Source organism: Alternaria rosae (genome assembly GCF_020736505.1).
Source record: "Alternaria rosae strain MPI-PUGE-AT-0040 chromosome Unknown BKA58scaffold_8, whole genome shotgun sequence".
NCBI lineage: Eukaryota > Fungi > Ascomycota > Dothideomycetes > Pleosporales > Pleosporaceae > Alternaria > Alternaria rosae.
Window position 1 is genome coordinate 526,125 of NW_025763577.1, and position 21,353 is coordinate 547,477.

Below are 21,353 nucleotides of genomic sequence, written 5' to 3' on the forward strand. Positions count from 1 at the left end.
CTCGGCTCTGTGCTCCGTCACTGGCGCCGCTTGGCATTGCGGCACGGTCTGCGCGTGAACCTGACCATCGGTTCTCCACGAATCCTTCAATCCATCATTTATCACCACCAAGTTTCTTGTACATACTCTGGATTCGATGCTTTCGCCACACTACTAGTGCATATAAGGCAGGTGCAGACTTCCAGCTCTTCCCAGGGGCGGTAAGCTCCTGGCAAGCCTCATTAGCCGCTCGATAGCCCCAGCCCTGTCAACCCCGACAAGTTACGCCCTGTCATCTGGAGTTGTGTCAGGGCAGGCAGATCGGCTTCCAAACGTCCACCAACCAACACCTTTACTCTGACTGTCGCCCATCATTTCGAAAATTGAACAAGCAGTGTGTTCGATAAGTCGCTCGGAGAGTATCTGGGATGGGCGGCTCGCATCAAGCTTTTGCTACGCTTAGAGCATCGATCCACTAAACATGGCGCGGCGACACGCATTGAAAGGTTAGTCAGCTGTGCCTCTTCCTTCCTGTTGTTGCAACCAAAGTAGCCGCGACATGAGGCTGCAATCCATGTACCAGAATCCTGGCGCGTTGAGATCCACTGTACCGCTGGCGCGGTCAACCAGGATGTCGGACAACTCTTATACTTGACGCTGATTGCACTGTTTGTAGCAATAGACCCCACTGTCTACCCTGCTGCGTGTGGTATCGGCCTCTCTCTTCCTCGCCAGTACGTTGCCCCCAAGTTGGCACTACTCTTCCATTCTTCAGATTCACTGTTATGACTCTCTCTACTCACGGATCCAATGATGGAGGCTCGAACGCATCGTTTTCACAAACAACGGTACGGGTAGTCGGCTACACAGCCATCTCCATAGTGTCAGTGGCTATAATCGCCCGATGCTTGCTGCAGTATCTGCGGCCGAGGAGAATAGTTGCCCAAGACTGCTGCATGGCTTTTGCCTACGTACTTTTTCTTGCGCAATGCATACTCTACATTGTCCTGTCACCCATACGGGGTAAAGTGCAGGAGGCAACGGAAGGCAAGATACCACGCTACCCCGAGCTTCCTTATCATGTCTATCTCATCGGCAGACTCATTTTTCCTGCCTTGATGTTCTTCTGGGCCATCCTATGGACTGTCAAGTTTGGCCTGCTTCTTCTTTACAGGAAACTGACTGTCGCGCTGCCGAGGGTGTACAATCGGATGTGGTGGTTCCTTGTCGTTTTCTGCGCCGTCGTGAGTTTCTCCCTACATTTTGACAAGGTAATCACCATGTGCTGACAGGACAAACAGTCACTTGTTGGGAACTATGTCGCTTTCCTCACATCTTGTGTATCACTTCACAGCTTCTTCGATGGGTCTGGAGGTTGCAACAACAAGATCAGGCAGTTCGTCAGCATTTGGTACTCATTTGGTGCGGATACGATTACCAGTATCATGCGTAAGCAGTCCCTACATCAAATCGCACGCTTCGAACTCGCTACTGATGATCCCTAGTCATCGTGTTTCCTTTGCATCTCACGTGGAACCTTCAGATGCCGCGCAGGCAGAAAATTGCTATCATGGTCCTATTTGCCAGCGGAGTCTTTTGCATCTTGATCGCCACTCTACGCGCTGCTAATGTCACTGCGCGTACTATCAGGACTGGTAAGACGATGGACGGTACATGGCTTGCAGTGTGGAGCATGGCTGAGACCGCTGTTGGTAAGTCTCCTATGTGTCTCTGAGCTTGACTCACTCCAATGATGCGGACGCTCGATACTGACACACGTCAGCCATTTTGATCGGGCTTTGCCCCTCTTTTGCCATCCTTATCAATGCAAACCGCAGAACGACTCATAACGCCAATGGATGGGGCTTCAACCTGCGTACCATTGGCAGTGCTTCAACACGCCCTAAGCCCAAAGCGACTAATGCGCTGGATACGTTTTGGACAAACATACACGGTAGCCAGGAAGAGCTAGCAGGGAAACAAGATAGTGCCTCTGTTACTACAACAGCCGACTAAGGTGAAGAGGGCCCGGGCATGGCTAGATGAGTGCGGACAAGGTCATCAGGATGATGGAAATGCGAGCTAGCAGCAGCTAGCACAGGCGCAGGGTATTACGTCGACTTATTATGGATCATGGAGTATACAACGTGTCGAACTGGTGTGAACACACATGTATCGACTATACACGACATCTACGTCATGTTTCATTTTTTACTGTCGCATCACACATTTGTATGTGTAATCTCTTGAGATCGGGTGCTCTTCATCAATCGTTGCGACCAAGCTCTACGCCCCTTCCATAACGTTGAAGAAAGAAGCCAATGTGGCGCTAGTAGCGCCACATTCACTATGTTTCTCCAGATCAACGCCTGTTTATTTTGTCACGGGTCCGGACGCACCCTGCGAATTGCGAGTGACGTTCAACTTTTCTACAACAGCTAACTTCTCTTCGTTCACGATACAACCCAACGTGCTCTGGTTCCATCCGCCCCTTTCCTAGCCTCTTCAAGAACCTCTTTGAGAATTCGCGGCTGTTGATTCAGCACATCTATATTGCCACGCTGACCCGTCTCAGAACTCTCCATCACATAGTCGAGAGACTTTCCGACAGCCGACAAGATGAGCGCCAATCAAGCTGACCTAACACCAAACGAGTACCTCCTGCAGTTCCTCCAACAAACATCCGCCTTCGAGGTCCTGGGCTCCTTCTGCGGTATACCAGCTGTCGGCTCTCCCCAACGACTCAATGAGACCGCAGTAGTCTGTATCGACGCAGAGTGGTGGCAGAAAGAACCGAAGCCCACCACCGAGCTCGGTATCGCAGAGCTCATGCAAAAAGGACTGACCCCGACCATCCACGCCGAGAACATCCTCTCTAGCATACAAGTCCCCCATGCCCGCATCATTCAGAACGCCCACCTCACCAACAGATTCCCCGGTGCTGGAGACCCCGGGAACTTCCTTTTCGGCAAGACCAAGTTCGTTACTATGGAGGAGGTGAAGCAGGTTCTCATCAACGCGTTTGTGCGTCCGCGCGAATGTGGAGACGGGTCTGACCTACAGCCTATCATCTTGGTCGGTCACGCCGTAGAGAACGAATTCGAACATATGCAACGCGCATTCGGTGTCGATTTACTTAGTTACGGTACTATCGTGAAGTTCATCGATACGCAACTCATGGCGCCGGAGCTTGGTATCAAGGCACCATGAGGTCCTCTCATTGGACTCAAAGATCTCCTAGCGCATTTCAACATGGTCATACCCAACCTCCACACCGCCGGCAACGACGCAGCAGCTACGCTTATGGCGGCCGTCTTACTCACCCTTAAGCCATGGATGTATCCCGATGTCTCTGGTCCGTTACCTGCCGTCGTTCAGGGCCGCAGCATGTCAGACGTGGTGACCGGAGTCATGGAGATGGGAAGGTCGCTCTCTCCACCACCGTGGGGAGAGCTCGTGTACTGCATTCGATGCGACCACAAGAGTCATAGCGCCAAGCACTGTCATACCGCTCTAAGTTGTCAGATCTGCAGCAACTCGGGCGTCAAGAGGCTGTTTGGCGCGCGAAACACACATAAAACTACGTGTTTGTATCAGTTCTTGCCGGTGCCGCCAAGGGACTATGGGCTTGGTGGGCAGTAGATTAACTGGGGGTTCCGGAAAGAGATGGGAGAAGAGAAGAATGAATATGGGAAACGGTTCAATAGGATTACCGGTAGAACATCCGGGTAGCTGCACACCTACGAATGAAATCATCACACTGGCGTACAAGTCAGTCCCGAATTTGTTCCAAACTCTAGCATCGTCGCCACCATTTGACTCCAAGACTAATTGTGACACTGCCGAGAGCCAAATAACCGCTCTCGAACCTTCCCTGACCATCTGCTCAACGAGGCCCAAACGCACATGACCCCTCCATATGCGTTCCAGCATTCATTCTCCTCCACTCCTGCGCCGCACCCTCACACCTACCACACTTCAAATCCGTATTTGCACACTCCAAAAACCCATGCTCACCACTCCCACACCTCCAACAAAACACCTCCACGCTAACAGGTGGCGCCGGTGTAGGCCAATTCATCAAGCTCTGCACCACAAATGCCGCAGACTTGGAACTTGACTGGCCTATTTGCCCTGGTTTTGCCTTCGCATTCTGCGGCGACCCGTACAGCTCGAAGCGCAGAGCTGAGAGGATAGCAACGACGGTGGCGTACATGGCTGCGTTGCCGCTGTTATCGGAGTGGTATACGGGGACGTTGAACTGTTTGAGGAGGTATGCATAGTCCGCGTCTGCGTGGCGAGTAATCTTCGACTGCTGGGGTATGATTTGCGCATCGAGAGCCGCTACCGTAGTGCTTAAGAGAAACGGGTCGAAGTCGAACGCGACCTTGCGCACCTTGCTGATGCTGCTGTTGGAGCCAAAGGACATGTATATGATGGGTCGGTAGCCAGAGTCCTCGTTCTGCTCGTTCATGGGCTGGTGCCAGATATGCTGGAGGAGGAAGAGGGCTTCTTCTTGGGTGACGTAGACCGTGGTGCCGAAATGGAAGCGCTCGAGACCGATGTCTGTAGAATCTAGGTGCGCAGTGGAGCGGATGACGAGGTGAAGACACCATACTTGGCGTAGAAGGTCTTCTGCATGCGGGCCAGCCATGATAGGCTGTCCTTGTTTAATGCTGGAACGATCGTAGGTGGTGATTCCAAGCTCGGTGAGGCGATACGGTGGGTTCGCTGACCATTTGCGGTGGAGAACGACGAGGACAGCTTCACGAAGTAGGCCTGGAGCAGTAGTAGAATTTCCGAGGAATTTGTGCAGGACATCTTTGTCTGGTAGTCTAGCCAAGACGCCGCGGAGGTTTGCTAGCTTTGATGATGTGGATTTTGACATGGCTTTTGAGCTACGCGTTGTCGATGGGTAACAGGAAATGAGGGTCATGAGATTTGTGTAGGTGAAGCTTTCGTCTATTTGACGCGGCGCTTTGAGAGACTAGTGCCGTTGGAAATGAAGATGAAAGTGAGTGCGAAAGTGAAGATGAGAATGAGGTTGACTTACATTCTGGTTATCGCGGTCTGCTGCTGCTCTGCGCAGCACATCTTTCGTGTTGCATTCGATTGAAGTCATGGCGTTATGTAGCCATCACGAGCGTATTTGAGATAGGCCTGAGTCTTTGTGACATTTTCATGCAGAAGAAAAGTGTATTGAGTTTACATCTCGTTGCGAATTGATCGCGTACACCATTATACCTTGTGGCTTTACTTGTTCTTAATTTTATCGTCGACACGTTTTGATGACTCAAGGATATCGGATAGCAATTATCAGCTGACGAGAAGTCATTGATCCGAACTTGATTTCACCGCTATGATGGGTGTGCCCGAAGAGGCGACCTTGGTGCTCTTCCTCGCGGGGGAAAGAGGACCTCGGGAGGGAGAATTCCGGCTGCATGATAGCCCAGCCACTAATCCACGAGGAGCCTAGCTCTGGATATCCTTGCTAATCCCAGCGCATCCCCGCCATAGCTCCGAACCCTCAGAATCTGATCTCTTCAGCCTCATCATTGTACATTGTCGAAATGGCTTGGTCACCAGACTACCAATATATCGTCAGCGTCGCTCAGAACCGCAATTGATCTACCGAACTTATCGAGATGATCGGAATGAAGCTCATTGAAGATTCCCCACACAACGATTCCGTCGTACCAGTCATACCGCGATTACTGGTGTAGAATCGTCAGGCAGTGTACAACATCAGCCGAGCATGTCGGAGTTTCAACAACGCTTTGAATAAAGTGTTACTCGAAATACTGCATCACATGCCCTTCCGATGCACCGAGGAGCATCTTGGCCGTTCGACGCGGCTGTTGCAACTTCCCTGGGTGTCGCAATCGTTCAAACAGTTGACTATCGGGCGGAGTCAAGATTGCTAAAACACGCATACAAGAACCTCGCGCGGCGTGGTTTCGGAAATACCTGACGAACACGCTCAAGACATTCTTGAGCCTCGCGGCTCGTTTGGATAGTATTAGATGTGTTCCAATCTTCGAATACTATGAGCCATTAGATCCCCAGGATGCTCATGACGAAGACTCAGATGATGACACACCCGTCCGATCATATACGGGCTCTTTTCGTTTCATAAATGTCCTTGGAGTAAGTTGAAGTACTCAATATTGCCATCAATGGTCCCGAAAGTGAGGCTGACAAGCCATCATAGCAACTTCACGCAGCAATACATGAAAGCGGACACGCGAAAGCTATGCGGTCTCTCTTGTTGAGATTTGATTTTAAGGAAACACACAAGATGGGCGCGCCGTATGAGACATCGGACTGCTGTCAGATAAAAATCTCCCCCTTCCTTGCGAAGCCACTCTCCAACACCTCATCCTCGACTTCGAAATGTCTATCATGGAGTACTGGCATTTCTACCTCGACCCATATGCCAGTCCTCCAGTCTTTGACGATCGTATACACAGGGCTCCACAAAAGCAGCGAACTGGAACGCTGGCCGAAGGAAAAATTGGACCCTTTGGCAAAGACGCAACCTCGACGGCTCGTGCTCACCAGCTACACATACGTGCCTCGGGAGAAGGTATGTCTTATCGTCCGTGCATTCAGTTATCGGCAGGGCACACTACCGTGTTTGGAATTGCGTAGCATAGATGTTAAGTTGGATTACCATCGTGACAAACCGCCAACGCCGGCGGAAACCTGGAAGGTCTGGGAGGACTTCCGCATTGTAGAGTTGAAGATTCCAAACGTGACGTGGTATCGACATGTACCCAAGCGTCGCAAGTCAGAGCGCCGTGGTTGGTGCAGGACGGGTTGGGAATCGTTTCCTCGGATTCGTGACGCGGCAGATGTTGTACGTGTGAGCGTACGTGATGGGTCGGAGCTCTATGAAGAGAAGTTCCTTGAAAGACGAGGTGGAGATTTGTATATTGATGGTAATAGCACGGGTGATGAGACCGACAAAGACCGCAGCTCCACTGAAGACTAAATCGAAGATGAACACGGGTTCTCAGACGAAGACGTAGAGATCGGAGGCTTGGATGGAATCCCATACGATGACGAAGATGATGACGATGACGATGACTGTGACGAAATGGACGAGGCGTAGGCTATGATGGCTATACACAGCTATTGCTTTCGATACCATATGAGGAGTCTGTGCGCATAGTGTTGACGCAGCTCTACGTTGGGTGATAGCTTCAACCTCCGCCAGGCTTCTTCAACGCGCCACCAAGGATACTCGGATCAAGCATCTTGGCTTCAGGCACGTCGACACCACACCGCACCCACATGCTGCTCCAAAGCGCACCAACTGCTCTTTCTTCGGGCATGAAAACGACCGTGTTCACGTACGATCGTGTCGTGTTATAGCAGTCTGGCATGTTGAACAGTTGCGCCTCGCAGTTGTCGCCTTTGTTCGAATAGAACACGCCACATCGCGCTTCGCTTGGAAGAGTGATGCATGTACCGTTCTTCCACGTTTCGAGGGGTGGTGGAAAATACGTCTTCTGTAGGAGGTCGCCACGGCAGTGTTTAGGGCCGCCCGCACCGGAGTATGTGAGAGCGAGAATCGGTATTTGTGGAGTGGTCGGCGGTTGAGGCTTAGGCGCGACGGATGGTTTCGGCGTAGCGATAGGCCCCAAAACACCTTCAGCACTCCAATCAGCACTCGTTTGTGGTTCCGGTGTGAAGCCAATCATTCCGTCCTGGGTTTCGGTCATGGTTGTGGGGACCAGCGTCGCTCCGGACACGATGCTGCTGCCGTTGTACACATCGCCGCGGTCGAAATCCGTGCCGTTCAACAGCGCTTTCGCCGCGACGATATCGTCGCCATCTCCGACTCTTGCAGCTTGCGCGAGGTTGATCTGTATGACAGGTGTGGATGGAGCGCGTACTTCGATGGCTGTTGCTAGCGAGATTGCGATGAACAGGAGGAGGGAGACCGATGATGCGACGAGAATGATGCGCCGCGGTATTGACGACATCGCGATAAGACTACATTACTCTTGAAGATATGGGAGGTTGAAAGGACATGCGACAATGTCGAAGTTCGTGGGCGACGCCAAGAAGGCATCGGGGGTTGCTACACTACGCGTTTCAGGCCCACGTCCTCCCCAGACATCGTCGCAGGCATGCAAGCAACTTTTCCACGCTTTCCTGACAGCTGTATACAGGTTCTTTACTTCATTCGAATGTATGGTGTTGCGCGAGTGTGCAATCTCGATAGAGCAGCGGCTTAGACCGATATCTGTAGGTTCAGTCACACATCCATCCCCAACCCTTGTACAGCTCGGTACCAGCCTTGTTCGGCTATTGCTTGGATTACAAACCTCAGTTACATGTGGCCTTTCTTATGTCATGTAGCGAAAGCTGCACTAGTGATTAGATCTTGGCGCTCCAATGAAAAGGCCAACGTACGCCTCCCACTCCACTACGGAGCGAGAGATTCACTGGAATATCAACCATTAGTCTAGGCTCATGATAACGCTTCTCAGTTTTGACTTCTATACATAGACCACTTAGTAATAGTCTCCTGATTACTCACTGCTGCCTGTGCATTGGTCTAGCCCTTGAGCGATTGACATCTGGATTATCTCCCATGTCGACAGTACTCAACCTCCTTCAACCCAAAGACTCATCTATCTTAGACCATCATCGACGACCAACCCACACTAAACTTATCTCTCTCGATGGAAGTAGGCGCGGATAACACTCCGCCCTTAACTCCAGACATGGCTGCCGAACTCTTAGACGCAAACCGACAAGCGCTAGCGTTAGCCCTTTTTCACCAGCTCTTGAATGTGTGGGATTAGTATAGCTTTATGTCTGCGTGTCGTGGACGAGTGTACGGCTTTCACCTTGAGCTTGACGTTCAGCTGTGATATCTGATCAAGTTCCCCGAGATATTCGAGCCAGGCCAGCTGATTTTCGTAGTCCACTTCCTTCGCGTTTTCCTCCGGCGCGCTTTACCAAGCAAATTCCCTATCCGAATCGCTGAAGAGCTCATCCATAAACACAGCCACTTTGAGCGTTCGGATGTAGTGTTGAGGCTGACAAGATGGATGGACTGTCAAAGGACCATCTTCCAACAGTGTGAAAACATCGTAGAAGTTGCAGACCTTATAGATGGCATGCCGGTGAAAGACCTGGGCAATCTCGACGGCGGATTCCTCTCCCATGAACCTTTCTAGGAAGTAGTGTGCTAATGCATCGTCGCGTCCACGGCGTTGACTACGTTCACGACGGTCAATGGGTTGGCGGTGGAGGAAGTAGTCGTTCATCGTGTTTTCCGGTAGATTTCGACTGTTTGGAAGAATGGTAGCGTTCGGAAAGCCGCCGATAAGATACATGTAGACTTCATCTCTCAATTCACGAGCGGTGAGAACCTCCAAGAAATTAGTGGCAAGTTCACGATTCCATACGCGCGAGTAGTTATCGATCGACTTCTCGTAGGTGCTGGGATATAACGTGATGTTAGTGACCATACTATGATGGAAGCAGATCTCATACTTACGCGTCCAAGTTCTTCTTTTTGCGCTGGAGCTTGCCTTGCTCGGTTTCCAGTGCATTTTGCCTTGCCTCAAGCTCTTCGATCTCTTTAGCCGTAGCATCCCTCCTTGAATAACCATGTAAGCTTTCGAATAACGAAAAGATACATTTCGCTTACGTCTCTTGATTGTCCCGGAGCTTTTGTATGGTGTTTGAGATGGCCTTAGCCTTGGCGGTAAGTCGATTCTTCGGGGCCGTTTTGTGAATTCTTGCGTTTGTAAGGTTGTGGGGTAAAAGGTTGCCACGGCAGAGGTAATGTGGATGCTTGGGTTGAGTTATACAGGTCTATCGCGATGTATAGTTGACGTGTGCTCGGTGTGTAACATAACAGAGCCGCAAGCTAAGTAGGTGTATGCGTACCATGGTTTAGGCAAGCACCGGGATTGACGAATGTGCTGGCGGCGTGAATGATGTCTTAGGTCTGGCTAAGATCCCCTTGGCAATGGGTACCAATTCGGGTAGAACGAGGCAGCCCAGCGAACATGGGATGGTCGTACATAGCAGCATGAGAGCGAAGGAAGTTTCTTCAAGTCCATTCTTCCGATGATAACTCGACAGAACAGTTCGGCCCCGACACACCATAGAAGCGCACTTCTTCAAGCACCCCCAACCTCAGCCTTCTCCTTCGCCTTATCCAAATCCAGCGGCACCCTAACAACGATCTTGCCCTTCGCTCTCCCAGTCTTCAACTTCTCAAACGCCTTAGGCGCGTCCTCCCACTCAAACACCTCATCAATCACAGCCTTCACTTTCCCCTCCTTCATCCATCCACCAATCTGGCTCAGCGCATCCGACGACGGCTTCGCCATCAACAGCTGGTAGCTATTCTTACCGCCACCCAGGAAACCCGGTAAAAGCATGTTTGAGCCTACACTCTTGATGCTAGCAACGTTCATCGTCGCGCCGATCTGGACGAACTTGCCGGCTGGCGTGAGGAAGGCGGATGCGGCTTTGTAGAGATTGGGTGGTGTGCCGACGTTGTCGACTACGAGGGCGTAGGTTTGGCCTTTGGCGGAGAGTGTTTCGATCACGTCGCTGGTTTTGTAGTCGATGACTTCGTCTGCGCCTAGGCTCTTGCAGAGGTCGATGTTGGGTGTAGAGCAGGTGGTCGTCACGTGGCAGCCCAGCGCTTTAGCGATCTGGATGCCGTACACACCGGTTCCGCCCGAGCCGCCGTTGATGAAGACTTTGTCGCCGTTCTTGACGTTTGGGGCGATGGCTTGGTATCTGGAGATGGGGTTAGCGTGCATTTTGGTTTCGTGAATAGCCTGCCCGGCCTTACTCGGTCAGTCCCACGATGCCGACGCCTGCTGCATCTTCGACCTTCACGCCTTCTGGTAACCTTGCCAGCATCTCTCTTTCCACGGCTACGTATTGCGCCATGCTTCCTCCTGTCAACGCGCCGACTTTTGCGCCAAAGACGAATTCGCCGATTTGGTACTCGTCAACCTTCTTGCCTACTTTGGCGACCTTGCCGCAGAAATCGGCACCTGGGGTGATGTCGGAGCCTACCAGTCGTAGTGGCATTGGGCCTTCGGTGACCTTGTGGTCGACGGGATTGATTGCCATAGCGTGAACTTGGACAAGGATTTGTTCATCGTGAAGCACCGGTTGTGGCGCGGCCTCATTGATCTGGAGGTTCTTCTCAATACCGCCTTTTGTGCTGTTGTACTGCCAGGCCCTCATCGTGGATGCCATATTGTTTGATTTGAACGAAGCTCTTCGCGATAAAGTTTCAATGGGTTTGATGTGGCCGGCGCGCGCGCTGTGCTCGTTATCTTATAGCGTGGAAGCAGGCATGCGTCATGAAGATTTGCATCGAGCGGGGCAAGCGCCACCGCCGTCTATGAAAACGAGCTTTGGGAGGACCACCGATCCATCGACTCTCCATGCAGGCGGCTCAAGTTATCGCGCGTGTTGAGCCTGGTTTGGACAACTACATTGAGTGACCCAAACAGGTGGGTATGCCTCATAACCCAGTGGGCCGGCTTACGTGCGACGCGGTCGATGGGGCGAACCCACCTTGCCACCTAACGGGATCGGGTGGATTATGCGCGGTGACAGCAAGCTCATTGTACGTCCAGAGACGAAATCAGTACCAGTACCAAGAGCAGGATGTGAGCGACATCATTGTGTATAACAATACAGATTACATGAGTCGATCATATGCATCGATGTGGAGTTGAGGGCCTGACAGCCGCAGTTCCGGTCGTCCCTCGCTCTGCATCTAGCCTCTTAGGCGTATGTAACAAACATCTGCTCAAAGCCAGTAACGTTCCAGACCCCAGTAACGGTATTGAGCGTCAGATTGGTTGGAGTGGTGGGACCACGTTGAAGCGCCCCACTCTCGACATGACCGCCTGCAGCAACTACAGTACCGTTCGCCCTCTCCAAGTGGTTAGCACCAGCCTTAACGGTGAAGTTTGCGAGGCTGATATCGAAGGGGTTGCGAGAAGCAACAGATGGCGAGCCTGGATATAGTCAGTATGTGAGTTGCTCAACACTGCAAAGGTGCGATGGGCAGACTTACCGTAGTACTGCGCATTGAGCTCCTCAGGTGAGATGAACAGCTCGTAGTATCCTCTGTAGTAACCTTCGGCCCACTGAAGCTCTCTGTTATCGCGCACAAGGGCCGCGGAACGGTCGCTTGAGTTGGCAATGGATCTACCAGCGCCATAACCGCTTGAGGAAACGGCCGTGCCAGCAAACTCGACGCCGATGGCACCAGCACCAGTAGCTTGATCATATGGGGTCTCGTCAAGCCAAACAAGATCAGATACCCAGTTGGCATGAGAATCACCAGCCAAGAAAGCAGTGTTTGGGATCTCGTTGCTGTAAAGGTGATGAAGGGTACGGTTGCGGTTCGCGGTGTATCCATCCCACTGATCAGCATTCAACTCATTGCTGTACACTGCGCTGTTGTTCATCCGCGAGAAGATGATCTGATTGCCGATGATCCTCCAGGTAGCACCGCGTTCATGCGACTCGGAGAGCTGGTTGTAGAACCAGTGTTCCTGGCGGCTGCCCATGAGCGAGCGACCAGCATCGTCTTTGAGATCCTCGATGTAGTCGTCGTTCCAGTTGAGTGTCGTGATAGATCGGTCGTAATTGCGAGTGTCAAGCATGATAAGGTCGAAGAGCTTGCCCATCTTGAAGTTGCGCCAGATACGGAGATTGTCGTCCATGTCGACTTGACGAATCCTACGTTCCTCATTAGCGACATCAACAATGGTCAAAGAAGTATACGTACGGCATCCACTCGAAGTATGCGCGGACAGCGTTCATCTTTCTTGAGTCAACACTTACTCCTCCGAACTTTTTGAAGCTCTGCTCAGTGTTGTTCATGCCGCTGAAGCCATCGCGGTAACCGTTGTTCGCGACCTCTGTCCGTTCGTTAGTCGAATACATGCCATCACACTGAGCACCTCACCATGATCATCCCATGTAGGAATCCAAGCAAAGTTCTGGTGAGCAAGTCGAAGGTCGTCATCGGTGCGATACTGGCCGATCCTAGTTCGGTAGTCTTTGAGACTGATTAATAGCTGTCAGACTAAAAGACGAGCCGCGTACGAACCGTAAAGTGTGACAATCTCTCGCGCGGGGTTTGTGGCGCGCGGGTCTTGACCTAGCTTGCCCTTGGTAGACTCGTAGATGTAGTCACCGAGATGAACCTTCATCTCCAGATTAGCAGAGTCACAAATGCGCGTAAGCATCATACTTACGAAGAAGTCAACTTGATCTTTCCTGGCAGCATTCCCGTAAGCATTGAAGTATCCATTCTGCCAGTTGGAACAAGAAAAAATAGCAAGACCGACTTTGGAAACATCGTCGTCTTCGTCAGGACTGGTCTTGGTTCTACCGAGTGGACTCTTGTTGGAGCTACCGCAAACGTTGAACTGGTAGTAGTACTGGGTGAATGGGGACAGGTTCTTCGCCTCGATCTTCTCAAAGTTAGCTTATACTTTACCTTCCCATGGCTTGAGTCATACCTTGACAGTGAAGTCGATGTCGGAAGTGGTGTATGCTTGGCCTTGATCGACGATGCTGGAGAAATTGCCGTCGGTACCAACGCGGTAGTCCACACAGATAGGATTTGGTGAGGCCTTGATGTACTTCTCCGTCTCGTGGTTGTAAAAAGCTACATTACCCGTAACGGTCACATTCGATCTGTCGTTTTCGAGAGATGGCGCAATGCGTGTCCAAAGAATGACCGAGTCGGGATAGGGATCCCCCGAGGCGACACCGTGTGTGAAGCTTAGCTGAGCCGGATCCCACGGAGTCGCCCGCTTGATGAGACTTCTCTTCGCGACCTTCGGCACATCGATGCCAAGGCCTTCGTGTCGGCGAGAAGGCGAGTGGTAGTTCAGGTTGCCATCGAAAGATGCACACACAAGCGAGGCCAGCGGCGCCGCTGCAAGAAGAATTGAAAGCATTGCGGTAATTGAAGAAGCTTTGGTGACTCTCTTCTTACTTTCCAAAATCCCGAGACTTCAGAAAGCTTAAATACTTCAATCACACTTCAACGTGCCGTCCTTCGCGTACAATTTCATCTCCTTCGTACTACTCCGGCCGCCAACATTACCGCATCGTGCATTCAGTACAGTTCTGACAGCAGCTGCAGCCAATCGTAGGGGGTGCATTGTAAGTGTGTAAAAGAGTGCCTGTTGATCGTCAACTGCGACATATGCACGATGCGCATGTGCCGAGAGGATGAGCTGAGATTGGCCGAGCGCGACTTCATCCCGCTGGACAGGCTAGCCCGTTGTGGAGGTATGCAGCACGTCGAACCTCGTTGATCCTGGCATGACATACATAGCGTGAGGAGTCAACGCGACGATGCGGAACTGTAAGGTCCAGTCTTTGCGGTGACAGAAGAAGAGGGTTACTTGGCTTCCCAGCTCCCGGTCCGCGGACACGAACGGCGCTAAAGTTAGAAGAGTTTAGCGCCCACTGTGCCGCATGCTAGAGCTCCATTGTCCATCCTTCGACATCCAGCCCGTCTTGGTTTCCAGAGAAATCCTACATCTCTCTCCTTCTTCCTGGCATAGATTCGTCCTACATAGCAGTTGCAGTGCAGCTTTTGCCTTTCTCTCGATGTCCAACTGTCCGCCTCTAAGGCGCTTGCTTGCTTCTCTATCTTGATTCAACCAAGCACTGCATTGTTAGCACTCCGCCGTACACGTTTCCGTCTTATCCACGTTACATCGCCCGAAATATCAGTCGTGCTTGAGCTATTACGGTACCTCTGATGTCGTTGTGTCTATGCCGACTACGAGATGTTTAAACATGTAACCCTACGTATGCGTGGGAAGCCCCCCGGCTTGCCTAGATCGTTCGCGCTATACAACGCGGTGCCGCTTCATGGCAGTATCGATGATTGCTTTCTACCTGAATTCCGCATGAAACACACCATCTTCTCCTGGGAAGTGTATCACCTTGGCAGCCTTTACCCTTTTCTAATGTGCACGAGCTCCAGAACTACTACATCACAGAAGAGATAAAGACCAGAACGATCTTTATACATGGAACCAAATTTGCCATCGGGCAGGATTATCGGCGAATGTTAGAAGATTACGGGTTGGGTCCAAAGATGATTCTGTTGATCTATTTCTGGAAAGAGTTGACTAAGCCTAACATGGTTTACGAAGTCATGCCTACTGTGGAGGATGCGGCCCGAGCTGTCGGAAAGGTCAAAGGTGCACGACTTTTTGACACCAAAGTCGACGTTCAACTCGATTCTGATGAAGGATACTGGGTCCCCAACGGACCTTAGGTCGAGTCGGTCAGGCATCGAGAACACACGGTTAGGTGCGCCTTTGCTGTCACCATCGGTCGACATTTACAGGCCGATCAAAGAGGGTGAGTTCTGCCTCCGTTGTGATTGCGAATAAGCGTTGACTAAAGTAGTTCAGCCCGCCAAGTACTTGTGACAAGTCGTCAGGGGCACTTCCACAACGCAAAAGCTTGGGACTTGCGGCTGGAGATATATAATATGTTCCATCTTTTTGACGCGGAGTTCTTTGAGATGCGCGAGTTGAAATCGAGGGAATGTTTTATAATCCTCCATCTCGCTTATGCTGAGCGAGCAGAGATTGCTCAAACGACGTACAGCATGTATACGTTACCAAGCGGTAATCGTATCCAGTTTGCATCTACGAGGCTACCAAAGCACTTGTTAAAGAATGTTCCTTGGGGTTCCAGTCGGAGTGAAGGGTAAGTTGGTCACCCGGACATTTTTGGCCGCAATACTAATGGTGTCTTCACAAGGCGTGAGTCCCAATCCGAGCGAGGTCTAGTCACGGGCAAAAACCTCGAACATGTAAGCCATTATCGTTTTACTGTCACCGCTCCTCAATACAGCGAGGTCGACAATGCGAACCCGAACGATAGGTGCAAGAAGACGTGCTTCGCAAGTGGTTATTGGGCAAGAACGATCGAGTTCTCTGTGTTCCTGGGTATGATACCAGTACAGCTGACGTATTCATGGCTAATCGTTGCAACAGGCACAAATACTAGACAACAATGCACATGACCTCCACAAAGATACCCCAACCCACCTAATCAACCCTATAAACAAGCTTAACACCCGAAACCTTCCCATCCTTCAGGTCCTGCAACCCCTCCGGCACACCCTCCAACCCACTCCTCACCTCAATTGGATGCGTCTTGAGCTTACCCTCGCCAAACCACTCCTCAGCCTGCTTCCAGAACCGAGTACCAAAATCGTAATCCTCTTGACTAGCCCCCACCTTCTCACTGTACGCCTCGCCCAGCGCCGTGTAGGCAAAAGTGAACTTGGTCTTCACATCATCCCTGGGGTAATTGTTCACAGGTAGAAGAGCAGACATGTGACCGCCGGTAGAACTAATAGCTGCAGCGGTGATGTCGAATGAGTTTCCTTCGGCGATACAGTCGAAAGCCAGTTTGAGCTTGTCGTTGGTCGCGTCGCGGATCTTAGCGCCTACATCAGCGTCTTTGTAGTCAAAGACTTGGTCTGCGCCGAGTTTGCGGAGGAGATCGAAGTTATGGGGTGAAGATGTTGCGATGACTTCGCAGCCTGTGTGCTTTGCGTATTGGATAGCGAGAGTTCCTGTTGCGGTGGAGCCGCCGTAGATGAGAACGGGGGTTGGTGATTGGACCTTTGCGGGTGGGAAGGGGAGGCCGAGCTCTTGGTAGAGGCCTTGGGCTACGGTTGTGATGCCGACGCCTAGAGTTGCGGCATCTTCAAAGGACATGTTAGAGGGGGTCTTGAGGTTGATTCCGGTTTTGGCTTTGACGTGCTCGGCGAAGGCGCCGTTGGTGTGGTCTGCTGGGTCGCCTGGGATGTGTTAATGACTAGCTTTCATGCTATTCAATGGTAATCGTACCTCCGCGAACAAAGCCAGCAATCCGGTCTCCAACCTTGTAGTGCGTTACATCCTTGCCAACTTCCTCAACTTCACCGGCATAATCGCATCCAGCAATAGCACCTGGCGCCGCCGCTCTCTCGATATTCTTCCAATCCGTCGGGTTCAGCGCTACAGCTTTCGTCTTAACAAGCAGCCAATTCTCAGCCGGAAGCTTAGGAATAGGGACGTCATTGCGTAGCTCAGAGACGCCTTGAGAAACGTGAACAACTGCTTTTTGTGTAGACATGTTGCGTGTGTGAAAGGAATGTGGAAGTCGGGTATGTAGAATTCGGCTTTTAGTGAGATGGGTAAAGAGAGCTTTCATTGTTTATGGGACTAGATGAATCTACGTTTCTTCCTATGATGCAAGAGCTACTAGTGGATTTGTAATGGGAGGGGACTACCGCGTCATGCAGCCTTCTTTAGGACTGCCCGTGGACGGGCGGAGCGGAGTATGTTCGGCGAATTCTGTGGAGCATGCTGAGTATGCTGGAGGACCAACAATTGTCGACTAGTTGTACTGTGTCGTGAACAATGGTATGATATGGCATAGCATTGATAAATCATGTGTGTGGTGGATGCGGAAGGACCGTTGTCACAGTTGCCGGCTGGGAATGGGAGCAGAATGGTCCAAGCTCGGGCTCTGCGCTAACTTTAGCGCAAGGGTCCAGCATCGCGACAGCTCCACGCGTAACTTCACCACTTCAACACTCTACAGACAATCCTTCTGAAGCTTGCCGGGTGCACAACCACCGACTGCGAATATGGACGATCCTCAACGACCACCAACACCCGATGACGAAGACATCAAGCTCAACTTCTTCCCCGACCCCCCGCCTTTCTACAAGCACTTCACAACCGAAAACCTCGCGCGACTCAAAGACATTGAGAAGGAAGCCGCGCCAGAAGATGACGGAACGAAACCCTCGCCCTCGTATCCAGCGACAAAACTCACCGCTGAGCAAATTCTCGCCCTACCAACCGAGCTGCGCTACCTCATCCCGCCCGAACCGCCCGCCGACGATGCCGAGTTCCACGTCTTCGGTACAAAAGAAAAGGCAAAAGGCAAAGATGTATTCCAGCAGAACATGGACTTCATAGCCGAGCAACTCAAGTGGCAAGATGTCTTTCAAGACTGGACGTACGAACAACTCTACCCTTCCTCCTCCACCGAGCCTACGACCGACGACCCCTCCGCGCAACTACCTACGGCAAACAACTCCGCGTCTCTCGACCGGCAAAACTACCTCTTCCGATTCCTACGAAGCATACTCATGAGTTACATATCGCTACTGGGCATCGTGGCAGCGAATCCGACATCAGAGCAGAAAGACCAGAAACTCAAGGATATCATGACGCTGGTTGCGAATATGCATGCGCTTATCAATGAGTATAGGCCGCATCAGGCGAGGCAGACGCTCATTGCGAAGATGGAGGAGCAGGTGCGCAAGAAGAGGGAGGAGGTTGAGGGTGTGAGGAGGATGGGAGAGAAGGTCAAGGAGGTGCTTGCTGGATTCGGTGGGGTGGATGGTGAGGATAAATCCGGAGACGGGGGTGAAGAGACTATGGAGGATGGTATAAGGGCGAGGGAAGAGGATAGAAGGCGCGTGCAGAGGGGCATGTGGGAGGCTATTGGTGAGGTTGTGGGATAAGACGTGCGAATTCAGGCAATTATCACGACGAATAGCATTGTTATACGAGGCAGCGAAAGCTGAGCTCTGCTGTGGATGCGCGGTGGCCTCACAAGTTCAGTCCGTAGCTCTGAAGCTGGCACATAACGCGTCTCCCACATCAGTGCAAAGAAGCATCGAGGTATCTCTGACAAACATGGCAGACGTTCGATCTCAGAACCGCTGCGCCTAGTACACATCGCAAACAAGCGGCAACATGGCCTGGGTTCTGGCATCGTGCTGGGCATCCATCCATGGATTGCTCCAAAAGGCGCCATCATTATATTTACGCCCACTACATGCATATCTTCCACATACGACCATAGGATCATGAAAATTAGGCTTCCCGTCCGCTCAGCCATATACAAGCATGATACCGGCGGATTAGTAGTTAGGTGGGTGACCACTAGCGAATCCCCGCTGTTGTATGTTTTTGCCATTTGGTCTATCTTTTTGCTATTCTAGCCATGACGTCATGGCACCTGCCGTCCTGCAGCCTTCCAGGAACACCAATCCAGAATCTCTGTCTACGATCCTTCTCAGCCACATCCAAAGCCACATTTCTTCATTGATCAGCTGTTCCTCCATCGTTCTTCTCATTGTTTCGGAACTTCCCGTTGTCGCGCGCGCCGGTTAATGTTGTGCTTGTGACACCGACATAAGGCTGAACGGATTCCAAGGTTGGCACGCGCTCAGCCCTGGTGCGCAGACCGCCGAATACTCCATAAAGAAGGCAACCACAGCTGAGTTTTTGGCGAATTCAGCCCCTGACCGACTGTCCTTCAGCCTACAAATGCCTAGAGATAAGCAAGTAGGACGAGGAGGACTGGTATTTATCCGTACGCGACCGCATCGTTTCTATCAATTCTCTACGCGCTTCTTTGGTTTATCTATCCACCTTTTGTCAATCTTCTAAGTCTGCGCTGCGCATAAGCTTTCCTTACGGCTTTTCAACCATGCCTTCCACAACTTCAAATAGGCCAAGTAAGCGCCTAGCCGTCTTCTGCGACGGAACATGGGTAGGCCGCGAAACCCAAGTAGAAGACGCGCCTCCAAGCAACATCCGCCAACTCGCCAACATGGTCGGCGAAGTGCAATACTCCACGGACGACAAGACAGCCGCCAAAGTTCACCACATCAAACCGCACAAAACAACTCCCAGCAGCTCTTCCCCCGACATCATCGCCGGCTACCAGGAAGGCGTAGGTCTTAACAAGACCTTTCTGCAGTACATCTGGGACGGCGCAACCGCCTCGACCATCAGCGACGAATGCATAGCCGTCTACCGCTTCATCGTAGAAAACTACACGCCTGACCATGAAATCTGGCTCTTCGGCTTCAGCCGCGGCGCCTTCACCGTCCGCTGCGTCGCCGGCATGATTAACAACTGCGGTATAATAAAACGGCTCCCATCGTACTCTGACGCAGAAGTCCAACGCCTCTGCTACGAGGTCTTCCGCACATACCGGAGCAACCTCCCTGTCGACGCCCCCAAAAGCGAGGAATGCCAGAGATGGAAGGGCCTCGGCGATAGAGTATGGCAGGTCAAACGCCCGATCCGCTTCATGGGTATTATAGATACGGTTGGTGCACTCGGTATCCCGCGCCTGAATGCCGGAATAGGGTTCGACTGGAGTCCCTTTGAGTTCTTCGACCAAACCATTTCAAGCGTCGTACAACATGTGTATCACGCGCCGTGTCTACACGACCGCCTCTGGATCTTTCAACCGTGCCTTGTTTACCCCAACGAAGACGACGAAGAAGAAAGGGAAAGAGCGGTAGTAAACCAACGCTGGTTTCCAGGTACCCACTACGACGTCGGACGCATGACCTTCCGCTTCGTGCGGCAAAGCCCCGCGAACTGGATCGAAGATGCACTAGGTTGGCTTCCGAATCTCCTCTCACGTACTATCTATCCGAATGAAGTGCTCAGCGACGCGGTGTTACGGTGGTTAGTACAGGGAGTCCGGGACGCAGACAACGACTCTGCAACGCCTTTGATGCCCAACACAGACGCTCATATCACCACTCTCAGCACGCGGCTCGGAGAATCCTCGCTTGCCCTTCCAAACGAGTCTGCAGCACCATCGTCCCGCACAGGAAGCGGCGACATCTACGGCGACGTCCTCGCCTACGCCCCCGGCGGCGTGCTCTTCAGCGCCATACAACGTACATCCCGCTCCATCACCAGTGCTCTCAACAATGTGTTTCCTCAACTCGGTGATAACCTGCAGGGACTACTGGGTATCAAGACGCTCGTGGGTATTTTGACGGCGACGGCTGATCGGCGGATACCGGGGACGCAGGCGGATGTGTATCCGTATATGGAGGAGGAAAGTGTGGTGGTGGAGGGAAGGCAAGTCAGTTTCTCGGTAGAGAAATTAGCAAGATTGAATGAGAAGAACGAGAGGGGGGTGTTGAGGTATCCGAGTCAGACGCTGGAGGCGTTTTTGTTGTGGAAGAGGGTCTTTGGGAGGGAGGAGAATGAGACAAATGAGTGATGGATGAACTGGTGATTATGGAGATCGTTTTGCTTTTCTTGGAGACAAGGTAGTGGTGGTAAGCGTATGCATTGTTTCTTAGTCAGCTTCGTTCTTGTTTAGCTTTACTTGCTCTTATTCATCTCAAAGGCACCTTCATTCGCAAACGCCTTCTTATCAACGACTTGATCCCTAGCAAAATATCTATTAGATTCTTCTCTATACTCTAAACATAGTCATCATCAACGTTGAAAAGACTCTCTCGTCTAAAACTGATCCAC

General features: G+C 51.7%; 9 protein-coding genes across 9 annotated transcripts; 4 read left to right on the plus strand and 5 right to left on the minus strand.

Moving 5' to 3' along the window:
• Positions 1-500: 500 nt before the first annotated feature.
• BKA58DRAFT_223429 (uncharacterized protein) lies at positions 501-2,098 on the plus strand. The gene is made up of 4 exons (XM_046166294.1): positions 501-1,223; positions 1,281-1,428; positions 1,485-1,691; positions 1,763-2,098. The coding sequence occupies exons 1-4, from the start codon at positions 765-767 to the stop codon at positions 1,993-1,995; spliced, it is 1,047 nt and encodes a 348-aa protein (XP_046022479.1). The 5' UTR covers positions 501-764; the 3' UTR covers positions 1,996-2,098.
• Positions 2,099-2,553: 455 nt separating this feature from the next.
• BKA58DRAFT_422871 (uncharacterized protein) lies at positions 2,554-3,628 on the plus strand. The gene is made up of 2 exons (XM_046172841.1): positions 2,554-3,172; positions 3,221-3,628. The coding sequence occupies exons 1-2, from the start codon at positions 2,599-2,601 to the stop codon at positions 3,619-3,621; spliced, it is 975 nt and encodes a 324-aa protein (XP_046022480.1). The 5' UTR covers positions 2,554-2,598; the 3' UTR covers positions 3,622-3,628.
• Positions 3,629-3,865: 237 nt separating this feature from the next.
• On the minus strand, positions 3,866-4,867 carry BKA58DRAFT_320584 (uncharacterized protein; the record flags this gene model as incomplete). Its single annotated transcript, XM_046167771.1, has 1 exon — positions 3,866-4,867. The coding sequence occupies one exon, from the start codon at positions 4,865-4,867 to the stop codon at positions 3,866-3,868; it is 1,002 nt and encodes a 333-aa protein (XP_046022481.1).
• Positions 4,868-7,078: 2,211 nt separating this feature from the next.
• On the minus strand, positions 7,079-8,460 carry BKA58DRAFT_223460 (uncharacterized protein). Its single transcript, XM_046166295.1, has one exon. The coding sequence runs from the start codon at positions 7,968-7,970 to the stop codon at positions 7,185-7,187; it is 786 nt and encodes a 261-aa protein (XP_046022482.1). The 5' UTR covers positions 7,971-8,460; the 3' UTR covers positions 7,079-7,184.
• Positions 8,461-9,761: 1,301 nt separating this feature from the next.
• On the minus strand, positions 9,762-11,365 carry BKA58DRAFT_223485 (uncharacterized protein). The gene is made up of 2 exons (XM_046166296.1): positions 10,817-11,365; positions 9,762-10,761 (listed from the first exon to the last, which is right to left on the minus strand). The coding sequence occupies exons 1-2, from the start codon at positions 11,230-11,232 to the stop codon at positions 10,131-10,133; spliced, it is 1,047 nt and encodes a 348-aa protein (XP_046022483.1). The 5' UTR covers positions 11,233-11,365; the 3' UTR covers positions 9,762-10,130.
• Positions 11,366-11,651: 286 nt separating this feature from the next.
• On the minus strand, positions 11,652-14,397 carry BKA58DRAFT_389711 (PhoD-like phosphatase-domain-containing protein). Its single transcript, XM_046170769.1, has 7 exons — positions 13,524-14,397; positions 13,257-13,475; positions 13,109-13,205; positions 12,965-13,057; positions 12,785-12,917; positions 12,065-12,735; positions 11,652-12,005 (listed from the first exon to the last, which is right to left on the minus strand). Exons 1-7 carry the CDS (start codon positions 13,965-13,967, stop codon positions 11,770-11,772), a joined length of 1,893 nt encoding a protein of 630 aa, XP_046022484.1. The 5' UTR covers positions 13,968-14,397; the 3' UTR covers positions 11,652-11,769.
• Positions 14,398-16,091: 1,694 nt separating this feature from the next.
• Positions 16,092-17,169, minus strand: BKA58DRAFT_413266 (chaperonin 10-like protein; the record flags this gene model as incomplete). The annotated part of the gene is made up of 2 exons (XM_046172411.1): positions 16,092-16,852; positions 16,902-17,169. 2 exons carry the CDS (start codon positions 17,167-17,169, stop codon positions 16,092-16,094), a joined length of 1,029 nt encoding a protein of 342 aa, XP_046022485.1.
• Positions 17,170-17,473: 304 nt separating this feature from the next.
• On the plus strand, positions 17,474-18,976 carry BKA58DRAFT_389714 (MED7 protein-domain-containing protein). The gene has a single exon (XM_046170770.1). The coding sequence runs from the start codon at positions 17,687-17,689 to the stop codon at positions 18,572-18,574; it is 888 nt and encodes a 295-aa protein (XP_046022486.1). The 5' UTR covers positions 17,474-17,686; the 3' UTR covers positions 18,575-18,976.
• A 314-nt stretch (positions 18,977-19,290) lies between these two features.
• BKA58DRAFT_223553 (uncharacterized protein) lies at positions 19,291-21,240 on the plus strand. The gene has a single exon (XM_046166297.1). It carries the CDS (start codon positions 19,549-19,551, stop codon positions 21,091-21,093), a length of 1,545 nt encoding a protein of 514 aa, XP_046022487.1. The 5' UTR covers positions 19,291-19,548; the 3' UTR covers positions 21,094-21,240.
• Positions 21,241-21,353: the final 113 nt, after the last annotated feature.